At 49.1% G+C, this 16,686-nt stretch overlaps 1 protein-coding gene across 1 annotated transcript in view; it reads left to right on the top strand.

The window, feature by feature from the left end:
- The window catches only part of NIPSNAP2 (nipsnap homolog 2), a 40,043-nt gene extending 23,591 nt beyond the window's left edge, over positions 1-16,452 (top strand). Inside the window, exons 8-10 of the mRNA XM_030186237.1 lie at positions 12,713-12,807; positions 14,051-14,134; positions 15,996-16,452. Coding sequence (XP_030042097.1) covers positions 12,713-12,807; positions 14,051-14,134; positions 15,996-16,060 — 244 coding nt within the window. The 3' untranslated portion in view covers positions 16,061-16,452. The remainder of the gene's footprint in view (positions 1-12,712; positions 12,808-14,050; positions 14,135-15,995) is intronic.
- The last annotated feature ends 234 nt before the right edge of the window (positions 16,453-16,686 follow it).

Below are 16,686 nucleotides of genomic sequence, written 5' to 3'. Positions count from 1 at the left end.
GGTGGACCATCCGGACCAATTTGACCCTGGGACGTCCATTCCAAATTCCGCAGCCCACGAAAGTGCTGACGACGGATGCATCTCACCTGGGGTGGGGAGCCCATGTCGATGGGCTTCATACCCAGGGTCTGTGGTCCCTCCAGGGAAAGGATCTGCAGATCAACCTCCTGGAGCTCCGAGCGATCTGGAACGCACTGAAGGCTTTCAGAGATCGGCTGTCCTGCCAAATTATCCAAATTCGGACAGACAATCAGGTTGCAATGTATTACGTCAACAAGCAGGGGGGCACCGGATCTCGCCCCCTGTGTCAGGAGGCCGTCGGGATGTGGCGTTGGGCGTGTCAGTTCGCATGCTCCTCCAAGCCACGTACCTGGCAGGCGTAAACAACAGTCTGGCCGACAGACTGAGCAGAGTATTGCAACCGCACGAGTGGTCTCTCCATGCCAGAGTGGTACGCAAGATCTTCCGAGCGTGGGGCACCCCCTCGGTGGACCTTTTCGCCTCTCAGACCAACCACAAGCTGCCTCTGTTCTGTTCCAGATTTCAGGCACACGGCAGGCTAGCGTCGGACGCCTTTCTCCTTCATTGGGGGACCGGCCTCCTGTATGCTTATCCTCCCATACCTTTGGTGGGGAAGACCTTACTGAAGCTCAAGCAAGACCGCGGCACCATGATTCTGATAGCGCCCTTTTGGCCCCGTCAGATCTGGTTCCCTCTTCTTCTGGAGTTGTCCTCAGAAGAACCGTGGAGATTGGAGTGTTTTCCGACTCTCATTTCGCAGAACGACGGAGCGTTGCTGCACCCCAACCTTCAATCCCTGGCTCTCACGGCCTGGATGTTGAGGGCGTAGACTTCGCTGCGTTGGGTCTGTCTGAGGGTGTCTCCCGGGTCTTGCTTGCCTCTAGGAAGGATTCCACTAAAAAGAGTTACTTTTTCAAGTGGAGGAGGTTTGTCGTTTGGTGTGAGAGCAAGGCCCTAGAACCTCGTTCTTGCCCTGCACAGAACCTGCTTGAATACCTTCTGCACTTATCAGAGTCTGGCCTCAAGACCAACTCAGTAAGGAATCACCTTAGTGCGATTAGTGCTTACCATTATCGGGTGGAAGGTAAAGCCATCTCTGGAGAGCCTTTAGTCGTTCGATTCATGCGAGGCTTGCTTTTGTCAAAGCCCCCTATCAAGCCTCCTACAGTGTCATGGGATCTCAACGTCGTCCTCACCCAGCTGATGAAACCTCCTTTTGAGCCACTGAATTCCTGCCATCTGAAGTACTTGACCTGGAAGGTCATTTTCTTGGTGGCAGTTACTTCAGCTCGTAGGGTCAGTGAGCTTCAAGCCCTGGTTGCTCATGCTCCGTATACCAAATTTCATCACAACAGAGTAGTGCTCCGCACCCACCCAAAGTTCCTGCCGAAGGTGGTGTCGGAGTTCCATCTTAACCAGTCAATTGTCTTGCCAACATTCTTCCCCAGGCCGCATACCCGCCCTGCTGAACGTCAGTTGCACACATTGGACTGCAAGAGAGCATTGGCCTTCTACTTGGAGCGGACACAGCCCCACAGACAGTCCGCCCAATTGTTTGTTTCTTTCGACCCTAACAGGCTAGGGGTCGCTGTCGGGAAACGCACCATCTCCAATTGGCTAGCAGATTGCATTTCCTTCACTTACGCCCAGGCTGGGCTGACTCTTGAGGGTCATGTCACGGCTCATAGTGTCAGAGCCATGGCAGCGTCGGTGGCCCACTTGAAGTCAGCCACTATTGAAGAGATCTGCAAGGCTGCGACGTGGTCATCTGTCCACACATTCACATCTCATTACTGCCTCCAGCAGGATACCCGACGCGACAGTCGGTTCGGGCAGTCGGTGCTGCAGAATCTGTTTGGGGTGTAAATCCAACTCCACCCTCCAGGACCCGAATTTATTCTGGTCAGGCTGCACTCTCAGTTAGTTGTTCTTCGTAGGTCAATTTCTGTTGTTCCCTCGCCGTTGCGAGGTTCAATTGACCTGGGTTCTTGTTTTGAGTGAGCCTGAGAGCTAGGGATACCCCAGTCGTGAGAACAAGCAGCCTGCTTGTCCTCGGAGAAAGGGTATGATACATACCTGTAGCAGGTGTTCTCCGAGGACAGCAGGCTGATTGTTCTCACCTACCCTCCCTCCTCCCCTTTGGAGTTGTGTGTTTCATCTTTTGCTAGTTATTCAACTGGCGGGAGCGGTCGCGCACGGGCGAGAAGACGGCCGCGCATGCGCGGTGGGCGTGCCCTGCGTCCCGACCGTCCCGCGAAGCTTTTTTCCGGTTGGTGGGGGCTGCCGCGGACGTCACCCAGTCGTGAGAACAATCAGCCTGCTGTCCTCGGAGAACACCTGCTACAGGTATGTATCATACCCTATCTGTGAGATTGATTCCATAATCTGATTGTATCCCCTTCCAGAGCAGGATAGAGAGATGTTGAAGCCTCCTGTGGTAGATGCGGTGGTTTCAGTGGTTACTAAGAAGATGACTGTTAAAGTGGATAGAGGTACTGCTCTGAAGGATCCTCAGGATTACAGAATGGAGATCTTGCTGAAGCATAGCTTTTGATGTTTTAGCCCTGATGGTGCAGACAGCCATTTGCGGTGGTTTGGTGACCAGTTTGTGTTTTTGTTGGTCAGAGAGGGTTTTGGATAGGACTTTGGATGATTTTTCACTGGTAGATTCTGAGGTGGCAAAGCTGGAAGTGAGCTCTGCCACTTTATTTACTCTTTTGTATGACCTGCTGAGAGCATTGGCCAAATGCATTGCCTTTGAGGTGTCTCTATGAGACGGTCTCTCTGGCTTTGGAGCTGGTCAGCGGATGTGGCTTCCAAGTCCAAATTGAGTAAATTTCCTTTTCGAGGTTCTCTTCCGTTTGACGAAGAGCTAGATAAGCTGGTGAGGAGCCTGGGGGAGACTAAGATTCTTCAGCTGCTGGAGGACTGCCCTAAAGCAGGGGGGGGGGGGGGTGAGGTTCAGCCAGAAGGCATTTTCAGGATGTCCAATGTTTTCGTCTGGGTAGAATTGGCAGTGCTCAGTGGGATAGGTTTATCCAGCACTCTGTTCTTTTGTGGAGGCCGGTGTGGCGGCAGGGACACTGGCTCCGGAGCGCCTCAAAAATGAAAAGGAGCCCAGTGAAGGTGTCAGGGCCCATTATCTGGTTCCATTGGGAGCTCGCTTGTGAGACTTCTATCAGAAGTGGGCCCAGATAGCTTTGAACCAGTGGATCCTCAAGGTTGTTCGCAACAACTCTGCCTTGGAGTTTGCGCATCCCCTTGCGGACACCTTCCTGGAGTCACCCTGTCAATCTTGGATATAGGCAGATGGCGTTCGGGAGATTTTGGGAAGGCTGATCCAGTTACGGGCAGCCTGTCCTATTCTGACCTGGGAGATAGGTACTTGCTGTTATTCGATTTGCTTTGTGGTTCTGAAAAAGGAGGGCACCTTTTGTTATCTTAGACCTGAAAGGGATCAATAGGGCTCTCAAGGTGTCCACTTTTTTCACATGAAAACTCTTTTCTTGGTTATTGTGGCAGTAAGAAAGGGAGTGTTTTTCACTTCTCTAGACTTGATGGAAGCCTGTCTGCATATCCTGATTTGGGAATGTCATCAGAGATTTCTTCACTTTGGTCAATCAACAGGCTGGAGACCAGGGCGAATCAGCTGGCCCTGCAGGCCTTTTAGAACCTCCTTTACGGAAGAGCCATGAGAGTCTTGTCTGACAACACAACAGCCGTATCTTATGTCAACCATCAAGATGATGATCTTGCTGAGGACCCTGTCTGAGTAGAGTATCATCTAGTGGACCTATTGGCTGCTTATGTGACCGGAATGAAAAACGTTCAAGCAGATTTCCTCAGCAGGAATATTCTGGAATCAGAAAAATAGAGTCTGGACCAAGAAACATTCAATTCCATATCATCATGCTGATCAATCCATAGACTGGTGGGTTGTGTCCATCTACCAGCAGGTGGAGATAGAGAGCAATCCTTTTGCCTACCTATATGTGGTCATGTGCTGCCGGAAACTCCTCAGTATGTTCTCTATCTCAGCAGGTGGTGGTCACACACAGCAGCAGCTCTGGCTAGGCCTCCAAGCCTAATTTTTAGGTTTTGTTGAGTGCCTGGGGTTGAGGGCTCTTCTTGAGCAAGTGCAAACCTGGTGGCGCCAGGTCCCTCCTTTTCTCCCCCCTCCCGCTGGCTCCGTTTAAAAAAAAAAAAATTTTTTTTTGACGTCCTTAAGGGTGTTTATTTCGACGTTTATTTAAACGTTTATTGCAGCTACTCACTGGGACACCAGGTCGTTACAGCTCGGAGCGGAAAGCAGGTAATTTTTACCTTTTTGTAGCGGGCAGGGGGTTCCCCGATTGATCTCCACGTGGCTGATGGCGTCGGAGGGCGAGGGCGCAAAGAATCGCTCCCCGGACCGCGTGTGCGCGTCTAGCGGGGATGCGGGGGTTTTAAAGTCTTATTCGCCCTTGTTGGGTGTCAGTTTGGAGGCCGGTCAGTGTCCCGGTTCTTCCTCGGGTGCGGCGGTTTTTCCCGCCATAAACGCCCATCCCCCGCTGCTCGCCTCCGCCATCTTGGCCGGCCACGCTGCTCGGACGGCTTCTTGTTGGGCCGCCCTTGAGGTGGGAGACGTTAATGCCATGGCCGCCCTTCATTTGGGCGATGGCAGAAAAGCGGCTAAAGTTAAGCGCCGTTCTTCCCGCGCGGCTCCTTCACGGAGTGTCGCGCCGGACGCCATCTTGGATGCGCAGCATGTTTCTCCCCCGCTCTTGCGAGCGCCGGTTGAGGGTGCATCTAGGGCTGTGGCCCAGGCTGCTGAAGTGCACAGTCTGGGGGGTTTCTCCCCCGAGTTTATTTTGCTGCTGCATCAGGCCTTTCTTATGCAAAACGCTGCCCCTTCTCCCTTGTCCGATAAAGGGGTTGAGGTCCCCGGAAGTAAACACCCTCGGGTGGATTCCCAGGCCTTAGAGGACTCTGTTTCCTCTGATGTAGATGAGGGCAGCGTATCTGAGTTCTCCCAACGGTCCTTTGGGGATTCCTTGGAGGAGACGGATTCCCGCTCGGATGGAGCGGATGACCCCTCTGCAGCACGGATCTTTCGCTCAGAGGATTTGCCCAACCTGTTAGTGCAGGCCATGAGCAATTTGAAGATTTCCTCGCCAGAGGACGTCTCTCCCTCAGCCCCTGTTGGCTCTGCCATTATGCTGGGGACGAAGCGCCCGCCTAGAACCTTCCACGTGCATGATGCCATGCACACCTTAATTTCGGCTCAATGGGATGTCCCGGAAGCGAGCCTCAAAGTGGCTAGGGCTATGTCCCGCCTCTATCCTTTGCCTGAAAGTGAACGTGAGTGAGGCCTTTATTTGGCCTACCGTGGATTCTTTAATCACTGCGGTGACTAAGAAAACGGCGTTGCCGGTGGAAGGTGGCACGGCCCTAAAGGACGCCCAAGACAGAAGATTGGAAGCGGCTTTAAGGTCGTCCTTCGAGGCGGCTGCCTTAAGTTTGCAGGCCTCAGTTTGCGGCTCCTATGTGGCCAGGGCGTGCCTGACGATGGTGCAGTGGGCTTCCCCCTCGGATCCTTCCTTGAGGGCTGATTGGCCGGCTTGGCTTGGCTTATTTGGCAGACTTACTGTATGATGTCTTGAGAGCCTCGGCTAAAGGTATGGCTTAGACAGTCTCTGCGCGGCGCTGGCTTTGGCTGAAACATTGGTCTGCAGACCACGCCTCTAAGTCCCGCCTGGCTAAGTTGCCTTTTAAAGGCAAGCTGCTCTTTGGGGTTGAGCTGGACAAAATCGTGACCGATCTCGGCACGTCTAAGGGCAAGAGGTTACCAGAGGTCAGGGCTCGGGCCAGTGCTCGCCCCGGTATCTCCAGAGGATGGTTTCAGGAAGCCCGTCGGTACCGCCCGGGCAAGTCGGGCTCCTCTGCCCCCTCTTCCTTCAAAAGGAACTTCTCCCCCAAGCAGCATTCCTTTCGCAGAGACCGCCGTCCCGGAGGTGCGCCCTCCGGTCCTCCCCCAGGGTCTCGTACCCAATGACGGGACCCTGGTCCATGGCCCAGTGCAGATTGGAGGACGCCTGTCCTCGTTTCTGGGCGAGTGGACCAGGGTAACTTCAGACACTTGGGTTCTGGAAGTCATCAGAGACGGCTACAAGTTAGAGTTCTGCCGACCCTTAAGAGACGGGTTTGTACTCTCTCCCTGCAAGTCTCCGGTCAAAGCTGTGGCAGTGCAGCAGACCTTGGACAACCTGATACGCCTGGGTGCGGTCGTTCCGGTGCCAGAAAATCAGATTGGCAAGGGACGTTACTCCATTTACTTTGTGGTACCAAAGAAAGGAGATTCTGTCCGGCCTATCCTCGACCTCAAGGGGTCAATCGGGCCTTGAAAGTGCGGCACTCTCGCATGGAGACTCTCCGCTCTGTTATAGCGGCAGTGAAGGCAGGGGAGTTCTTGGCTTCCTTGGACTTCAAGGAAGCGTACCTGCATATTCCCATCTGGCCTCCTCATCAATGCTTTCTGCGTTTTGCAGTCCTGGGCCGACACTTCCAGTTCAGAGCCCTCCCTTTCGGGTTGGCTACTGCTCCGCGGACCTTCTCCAAAGTAATGGTGGTCATCGCGGCCTTCCTGAGGAAGGAAGGAGTACAAGTCCATCCTTATCTGGACGACTGGTTGATCCGAGCCCCCTCTTATGCAGAGTGCGGCAAAGCTGTGGACCAGGTGATTACTCTTTTGAGCTCCCTGGGGTGGATCATCAACTGGGAGAAGAGCCAGCTGCGCCCGACTCAGTCCCTGCAGTATCTGGGAGTTCGATTCGACACCCAAGTGGGCAGAGTGTTCCTGCCGGACAATCGGATTGTCAAACTTCAGGCTCAGGTGGACCAGTTCCTAGTAGCCTCTCCTCTTCGGGCTTGGGACTATGTGCAGCTGTTGGGCTCTATGACGGCCACGATGGAAGTAGTGCCCTGGGCCAGGGCTCATATGAGACCACTACAACACTCTCTGCTGCAGCGCTGGACTCCGGTGTCGGAGGATTATGCTGTGCGCCTTCCCTTGGACCCAGCAGTGCGCAAGGCGCTGAGCTGGTGGCTGCAGACAGACAAGTTGTCTGCAGGAATGCCTCTGGTGACCCCGGAGTGGATTGTCGTCACGACGGACGCCTCTTTGTCGGGCTGGGGAGCCCACTGCTTGGGAAGGACAGCGCAGGGGCTCTGGTCTCCTGCAGAGGCAAAGTGGTCTATCAACCTCCTGGAACTCAGAGCCATTAGGTTGGCGCTTTTGGAGTTCATCCCGGTACTGGCGTTGAAGCCAGTACGGGTCCTGTCGGACAATGCCACGGCTGTGGCCTATGTCAACCGCCAGGGAGGTACCAAGAGCGCCCCTCTAGCCAAGGAGGCCATGAATCTATGCCAGTGGGCGGAAGCTCCCGGAGAGTGGCAGCTATCTGCTCAGGCGTTCTTGGACATCACGAAGCGCTGGGGCCAGCCGAGCCTAGATCTGATGGCGTCATCGGCCAATTGCCAAGTGCCGCGCTTTTTCAGCAGAGGACGGGACCCTCGATCCCTGGGAGTAGATGCTCTTCTCCAACAGTGGTCGACACAGGAGCTTCTCTATGTGTTCCCGCCCTGGCCCATGTTGGGCAGGGTGCTAGACCGGGTGGCAAAGCATCCGGGCCGGATAATCCTGGTGGGTCCGGACTGGCCCAGACGTCCCTGGTATGCGGACTTGATCAGGCTCTCAGTGGACGATCCTCTGCGGCTGCCAGTGGAGCAGGGCCTGTTGCATCAGGGTCCCGTGGTGATGGAGGATCCCTCCCCCTTTGGTCTTACGGCCTGGCTATTGAGCGGCAGCGTCTGAGAAAGAAGGGCTTCTCAGACAAGGTCATCGCCACTATGCTGAGAGCGAGGAAGCGCTCTACTTCTACTGCTTACGCCAGGGTTTGGCGTACCTTTCCAGCGTGGTGTGAAGCAGGCTCACTTTCTCCCTTCACTACTCCAATTTCTTCAGTGTTGGCATTCCTGCAAGAAGGTCTGGAGAAAGGCCTGTCGCTCAGTTCCCTTAAAGTCCAGGTAGCGGCTCTGGCTTGCTTCAGGGGCCGCCTGAAGGGTGCTTCCCTGGCTTCGCAGCCAGATGTGGTGCGCTTTCTCAAGGGAGTTAATCACCTGCGCCCTCCTCTGCACTCAGTGGTGCCTGTGTGGAATCTCAACCTGGTGCTAAGAGCCTTGCAGAAGCCGCCTTTTGAACCCTTGTCAAGGGCATCTCTGAAAGACCTGACGTTGAAAGCAGTCTTTTTGGTGGCTATCACTTCAGCCAAAAGAGTTTCCGAGCTCCAGGCACTCTCATGTCGAGAGCCCTTTCTGCAGTTCACTGAGGCAGGAGTGCCTATTCGCACAGTGCCTTCCTTCCTGCCCAAGATTGTTTCTCGCTTCCATGTGAATCAGCAGCTCTGTCTCCCTTCCTTTCGTAGGGAGGACTACCCAGAGGAATACTCTGCTCTCAAATATCTGGATGTGAGACGAGTCATCATCAGATACTTGGAAGTGACCAATGATTTCCGGAAGTCGGATCATCTGTTTGTCCTGTTTGCAGGTCCTCGTAAGGGTCTGCAGGCTGCTAAGCCTACAGTGGCAAGATGGGTCAAGGAAGCCATCGCAGCGGCTTATGTGGCCGCGGGGAAGGTGCTGCCTATCCAGCTGAAGGCTCACTCCACTAGAGCTCAGGTGGCCTCGATGGCAGAGGCCGGGTCCGTCTCCTTGGAAGAGATTTGCAAGGCGGCAACTTGGGCATCGGCCCATACCTAATCCAGGCATTACCGCTTGACTGTGGCTGCTCGGGCGGAGGCCCGGTTTGGAGCTTCAGTGTTGCGGTCAGGGATTTCTATGTCCCGCCCTGGGTGAGTACTGCTTCGGTACATCCCACCAGTCTATGGATTGATCAGCATGATGATATGGAAGGTAAAATTATGTATCATACCTGATAATTTTCTTTCCATTAATCATAGCTGATCAATCCATAGCCCCTCCCAGATATCTGTATTGTTTATATTCTGGTTGCATTTCAGGTTCAAGTTTAGTCTTCAGTTCCTGTTCAGGAGGACTTCGTGTTCAAGTTTTTCAATGGATTCTTCAAGAGTTGAGACGAGTTTGTGTTACAGTGAGCTGCTGCATTCCTCTCCCCTCCGTTTTACGGGGCTGGATTGAGACTTAAATTCTGCCGGCGCTCCCTCCCGCTTCGTGCAGCTGTAGGGCAGCTTTGTACCCCTCCCGCTTCGGCGGTGTTAGGGTCAGTCAGCTCCTCCCGCGGTTGCGGTTGCAGGATAAGCCAGATCCCCCCGCATCGGCGGGTGTGGTGTCCCTCCCCCGCTCAGCGGGGATGAGCTGGACGGATTCCCCTCCCCCACTTGTGTGGGGATGAGCTGGGTTAATTCCCCACCCCCGTTTCGGCGGTGGTGAGCTGGGCAGAGTGTCCCTTTGTGGGTGTAATTCTCTAAGTGCTGAGTCCTGCGGATGGAGCTTGGATATCGACATACTTAGGAGTTTCCGGCAGCACATGACCACATATAGGGAGGCAAAAGGATTGCTCTCTATCTCCACCTGCTGGTAGATGGACACAACCCACCAGTCTATGGATTGATCAGCTATGATTAATGGAAAGAAAATTATCAGGTATGATGCATAATTTTACCTTGCATAGTCTGCACATGGGGTCTCCCAGTGTTGGATCTCATGGCAACATCCGGGAATACTAAGATTCCTCGGTTCTTCAGTCGAAGAAAGGAAAGAGGTTTAGCGGGCCTGGATGTACTGCTGCAGCCATGACTGAGCGAGCTTCTCTCCCATGGCCTCCGATCTTCTGAATGATGCCAATCAAGTGTCACCTCGGTCTAGTGATCATGGTGGCTCCGGATTGACTGAGGCTGCTGTATGCCATGCCGATCCGATGTGCATGGTCCTGGAAGGTCTGTTGCGGTTGTCGGTGTCTTTCCAGGTCTTCTTCCTCTAGGACCGGTTAGGATGCCTGACCCAGATCGGGTTTTGTCTTACGGCTTGGCCCTTGAAAGGGCATGTTTGAAGAAGTGTGGTTATTCAGGAACAGTGATTTATACCATGCTGCAGTCTCGCAGATGCTCTGCTTCACTGGCATATGTCTGTATCTGGTGTATTTTTGAGAACTGGTGTGAGGATCATCAGGCCACCTTGTATGCTTCCTCAAAGTGCAGGTTGCAGCATAGTCTTGTTTTCAGGGCCAGCTTTAAGGGAAGCCCTCTGTCTGCTCATGCAGACTTTATCTGTTTTCTGAAAGGGGTTTGTCTCAATCATTTCCCTCTTGCAGTCCTTTTGTCCCTTTTTGGGATCTCTGTTTGGTCATATGGGCTCTGGTTTGTTGTGCTGTCCTTTCGAACCTCTCTCTACTTGTTCTCTTAAGCACCTTTGAAAACTTTTTCTGGTGGCTATTTTGTCCGCGTGACATGTATTGGAGTTGCAAGCCTTGTCGTTCCAGCAACCTTTTTCTGGTTTTCTCTAAGGAGAAAGTGGTCTTGCATCCAGTACCCTCTTTTCTTCCTAAGGTACTTTCAGCTTTTCATGTGAACCAGTCGGTCTTGTTGTCGGTCCTCAGTAGGCGTGATGGCTCTGAGGAGCAGAGGCAGTTGTACAGGCTAGATGTTAGGAGAGTGGTGAAGGTGTACTTGAGTAGGATGGAGAATTTTTTTCGCTCAGTGACTTTTTATCCTTTTTTGGTGGAGGTAGCAAAGGGTTGGCAGCTTCTAAGCCTACTATTGCATGGTGGATTAAGAATGCTATAGCTTCTGCATAATCTTGGCTGGCAGGACGGTTCCAGAGGTTCTCAAGGCCCATTCTACTAGGGGTCATATGGCATCATGGGCAGAGAGCTCTCTGGTGCTACAGCTGGACATTTGTAGAGCTGCAATGGGTTCTTCGTTGCATTCCTTCATTCATCACTATAGAGTGGACGTGTAGGCGTGTCAGGATGCAGGTTTCGGGACTCAGGTCTTTTCTGCAGGACTCCGAGATTCCCACCCAAGATGTCACTGCTTTATTACTGCTTATCTGTCTTCTCTAGGCCAGTCTGGAGGAACGTTGAGGAAGGAGAAATTAGACCTCATCTGCTAATTTGCTTTCCTTTAGTTCTTCCAGACCGGCCCAGATCTCACCCTTTGTCTCTTGGTATTCACGTCTGCTGTTTGGTAGTCCAAGTGGTGGATTTCGCTAGCAGCTGTTGATGGATTTCTAGTTCCTCTCCATCTGTGATGAGTTGGCCAGAGTTTTTGTTTTGTCTGTTTTTGTGTAGTATGTTACCAAACAAGTACCACAAAAACAAAAAAAGTTAAAGTAAAACAATTGGAGGAGCAGTGCTATTATTCTCACAGCCTACCAAGTTGTTACAGGTGTGGTTTTCCTAGGAGAAAGGAGCGCAGATGGATGTTCTTGGTGGTTCTGGTTTCTCTGCTTTGGGACCTTCCTTACTGACTCTCTTAGGGATGGCCCATTGTAGTTACAGGCTCTCTCAAGAATTGGTATTAAGTCTCAGCCTGCTGGTAGGAGTGCATAACCCATCCTCTCTGTCTTCTCTGGGCTAGTCTGAAGGGACTAAAGGAAAGCAAAGTAGCAGGTAAGGTCTAATTTCTCCTTTTTATTCTTGGGTTAAGTCTTCTACTCCCTGGTCCAACAAAGGCTAGGGATGCCATAGAGGATGCAAGGTGAGGTGGTGAGGGGAGGGTGTACCAGTTAAGCAGCAGTGTCACCTAGTGACATGGTTTGGAGTTCGTGATTTTAGGATTGTGGAAAGAATTATGGTACACAAACCTTGGCCGAGGACTGTCACTACAATGCCTGGGCTAAACTGGTCTAGAAGCAGACATTTTATTATAGAATTAGATTACTGTATATGATTGCACAATAACTAAAACATTTAGGGGTCTATTTACTGAAGTGTTATAAGTTTGCACTTTTTGTGCTTTTAACAGTAAAAACTAGCACGCAGTAAAAGTGCAAAGGCTTTGTACTACAAGCTGGGGGTGTGCCCAACATGTCCCCTGCAGATACTGTACAGATACTTTCTTTACCATGCATTAAGTTTTCTGACAAAACTGTTGAATAAACGTATTAATTACACAGTCATATTGCATAGTATTTCATCATATAGTCCTTTATCTGTCAAGTAACATCCATATACCTCTTATTTTTATTTCCTCCTCCATTTAGAAATCAATTATAAACCACACCAGCAAGATAACCTAGACTGTGTCTCACACAAATGTAAGCACTCAGAAAGACCACACTTTTTAATATCATTCATGTTCCTGTAATCTTTATGAAAAGGTTCCCAAGCTTCTTAGAAGTGCCGTATATTATTCCACTACCTAGCTGTGATCAGTTTTCTGAAATGTCTGTGTGGAAGTCATACATGCACAGACGGTATCTTTTTATAAATACAAATATATCCTCGATCATTATTTGTCTTTTGGTGGTCACAGAGACACTTGTTGCATAGGGGTGCAGCTTTTCTGGTGGCTATTGGTCACTCTATCCATTCCTCATGACTAGATGGTAAGGTTTGCTTAGTACTGGAAAAATCACCATCTATTAAGTGCCATGAAATATAGAAACACATCTTCAGTTCTCTGTGTGCTGTATACATTATTTTTCTGTTTATGATCCATCTCATTCCTTCCAGGGCCCGTGCTATTCGCTTTCGGCAGGAAAACGAAGAAGCTGTTGCTGGTTTTTTTTCACAGATTGGCCAGCTATATATGGTGCACCACCTCTGGGGTATAGTCTTATTATTTTGACACTTACGTGGTTTTGGTCTAGGACATGGGTTCCCAACCCAGTCCTCAGGGAAACATGTAGTCAATTGGGTAATGAATATGTATGAGAGAGATGTGCATACGATGGAGGCAGTGCATGTAAATTTCTCTCATTCTGATTTATTGTGGACACCCTGAAAACCCGACTGGCTAGGTATGTCCCAAGAACTGGGTTAAGAACCCCTGGTCTAGGATAATGTACTAGAATCCCTACCCCAAAAGAGTTTATAATCTAAGACGGTGAGAGGTAGTGACTTGCTTAGATCTTGGGGAATGTCCATGGCAGAATCAGTATTTAAAAATGAGTACTCCAGTTCCTAGTCATCTTCGCTCACAAACTCAGTTTTCTGGTGTATGTGTTGAATGGTCTTGAAGATGTCTTTGCAAAAGATTTTAATAGCCAGCACAGTAGTGCAGTGTTTGAATGTGTTTTGTGATTGTAATTCTGTCAGATGTCCATGCTGTGTCTTATAATATAGTGATTTATTTTCTTCTTACCATCTGGCATCTTAAGAGGATTTCCAACCTTAGCCTCATCCTATAGACTGCAATCATCCTCCTGTTCTTTCTGGTTATGTGATACAACGCCCCCCCACCCCCCCACCCCAAAAAAAAAAAAAAAAAAAACCTAATGCTAAAACTTACTGGCTCAATTTTAAGTAACTGTTTAATTTGCTTGTGAAGTGTTTGGATGAAAGCATGTATTTAGTGAAGTACTGTGAATTAGAAAGAGCCCACAGTTCATGGTGGCTGCTATATGAAGCATCAAAGCAATGAGCAAATTAAAACTATGATCACAATCATTCTGTGTTTGTGAAAAAGAATGGAAGAATTAACAATGCCTCTAGTGATGTATAGAAATTCACAGTAATAAAAATAATGTGATATGTAGAAAAGCAGTATTATGAAGAAGGTATCCAGGATACTACAGCAGAATTGCGTGTTGCGTGGATTTACCTTAAAATGCTTATGAATAGTAAGATGCCTGGGCCAGAGACAAGAAGAGATTATTTGTCTTAATAGGGAATATGCTTAGTATCCCTTACATTACTCATTGTAACACTGAGATTTGGCATTGAGTCATGGTCCACCCATTTGAAGCATACTAATTTTATTAAAGCAGAAACTAGAGTGAACAGTAACGTTTTCATTTGGTCCTCAAATAAGCTGTTTGTCTTTTTTTTTTCTCCCCTCCCCCCCACAAGCTTACAAAGACCTGCAGAGCAGGGATGATACAAGGAATGCAGCATGGCAGAAAGAGGGCTGGGATGAATGTGTTTATTATACAGGTAATCTATAGGTAGAAATAAATGCTTAAATTTGTGTAGTTCCCAAGGTATTTTATGAACAAATAACTCTAAATTAACAAAATCAATTTTCCATGTTGGACTGTTAGCACAGACAGTGCAATCTCATTAGCTGAACTTTGTCTGGATTTGGGGCTGCCCCTTTTGAGTTACTTTATGCAAAGTGCCATAAATTAACTGCAATAATATGCCTATTAATTTTTTTCCCAGTCATGTTTCCTATTTTTCTACTCTTTCTTCCCCAGGAAGATAGTGCTAAGGCAAACCAAACTCTCTCTACTGAAAGAAAACAAAGAGAAGCTCTGTTCAGCTACTCTGTACCAGGGGCGTAGCCAGACAACAGATTTTGGGTGGGCCTAGACAAGAAAAGGGCGGGCACCAAGTGTTCTCTCCCCACCACCACCAAAAATATTTCTCAGCTGGCAGGAAAATGCTTCTTTCCACCTTGGCAGTCTGCAGCAGGTAGGCGCTGAAAACTGAGCATGCACAGGTGCCGGTATCATGGACAGTAGCATTTTCGTTACCATCAGGGGGAAGTCTTTGGCTGACAGAGCTTGGGATCCCCACTAGTTACCACTAAACATGTGCTACTGTTGGGTGAGCCTGAGCTCTAAGTGGGTGGGCCCCAGCCCATCCAAGCCCACCTGTGGCTACGCCACTGCTCTGTACTACCAAGACCATTCATTATTCTCCCTTCTCCCTCCTAAGGCAGGGCACTGGTTGTTAAGCTGTATGGGGCAAGTAACCTGTAAGCACAGATTCTATAACGGGATCTGGGTGCCCAGATTCCATTATAGAATACTGCCTTAGATCAACATTTAGGCACACCAACTTGCGTCATGTTTATGGCAGCCATAAATGTGAGTGCCTAAATGCTGCGCTTTTGCGTGTAAATGATGCTATTCTATAACATGTATGTGTAATTGTGGGAGATGCGCATGCCCTGCCCATCAGATCGCCCCCTTTCATTTAGTGCTATGCGAGTTACACATTAAGATTATAAAAGACCACTTAGTGCCCAACCAGCACTTTCACACGAATGTATAATATTCATGCATGAAGGTGATAGTAATCCCTAATCTGAGGTGTTCACGTTATAGAATAAGGAGGTAGACTTTCCTTTGGGCTGCCTGATTGACTAGGACAGGGGTAGGCAACTCCGGTTCTCGAGAGCCGCAAGCAGGTCAGGTTTTCAGGATATCCACAATCATTATGCAGGAGATAGATTTGCAAGCACTGCCTCCATGGTATGCAAATCTATCTCCTGCATATTCATTGTGGATATCCTGAAAACCTGACCTGCCTGCGGCTCTCGAGGACCGGAGTTGCCTACCCCTGGACTAGGACATCTACTGTCATGTCCTGCGCTTCAGAATGTGTCGCCTTGGCAAGTTTGCAACAATAATACTATGGAAAATGGAAACACACTTAAATAATGCTCTGAGGCTGCAGGTGCCTGAATTATGAAGCCTCCAATTTAAATTAAAATAAAAGCTGCTGGGGTGTAATTTTGATAAGTAAAATCATGGCCAGTACAAGGGTATTGGGCACCTTAGGCAAACCCTGTCAATTAACTTTGCCTGCTACAGCCCCCCCCCCCACCCCCACCCCCACACACCTTACCATCTAAGCAACTGACTAGTGCTGCCTAATGGGTGGGTCTGGCCTTGGGTTAAGAAAATTTTTGAATTGGAACACTAGGAAATAAATCTTGTGCTGCCCTTTAGCTGACAAAATATAAGACAATTCTGAATTTGAGAGAATCTCGTAAGAGGAGATAAGTAGAGTTTAATTAATACACGGTGTTAATTACTTAATGTGTTGTGTGTTTCCTCTTTTTCAGTGCCCCTTATTCAGGAAATGGAATCCAGAATCATGATCCCACTGAAGATTTCCCCCCTTCAGTGAACTGTCCAGAAAAGTAATGCTGATTTATTCTTAATTTGGAATAATGAATATTATAGAAAAGGGAAGCGGATACATTTAAAGTTCCCCTGTTTCAAAGTCAGATTACATTTATGCTTTTAGAAATCTGTCAGAGAGGAAATGCTACTTTGGGGTTGTCAAATGGTGTCTAGAAACTGAAATTTCAAAAAGAATGCAATCTGCTGTGGGCAGACTAACGAGATTTTCTGTGCAGAAATGGAAAAATCAATTCTACTTTATAATAATATTTGGAAATGTAAAACGCTCAGCTGTTTTAAAGATTGTATTAGAAACAATCATGTTTTATAAACAGTTCCAACCTCAGCCTTGTGCTGTCCTGTGAAATAAATAAAGATGTTGCCAGTACATAAATGCTTGGCAGTTTGGGGTTTTTCTTTTTCCTGTACTTAGAACACTTTCCTACAATGACCCAAACCAGTAACTACTCAACAGAGTTCTTTTAGTGCCTAAAGAAATAATATAGAGGACATTTTCATTAACAATAAATTTCTATATATGTAAAGCACAATCAACATTTTTAAAGATACAGGAGGGGTCTAACGCTAAAGGATAAATGTTAAAGGGAAGGGATGTGAAAATATATGTTC

The sequence above is a fragment of the Microcaecilia unicolor genome, chromosome 13 (assembly GCF_901765095.1).
Source record: "Microcaecilia unicolor chromosome 13, aMicUni1.1, whole genome shotgun sequence".
In the NCBI taxonomy this organism is placed as follows: domain Eukaryota; kingdom Metazoa; phylum Chordata; class Amphibia; order Gymnophiona; family Siphonopidae; genus Microcaecilia; species Microcaecilia unicolor.
The sequence above is the reverse complement of the archived record's forward strand: the minus strand, read 5'-3'. Positions and strand labels throughout refer to the sequence as shown.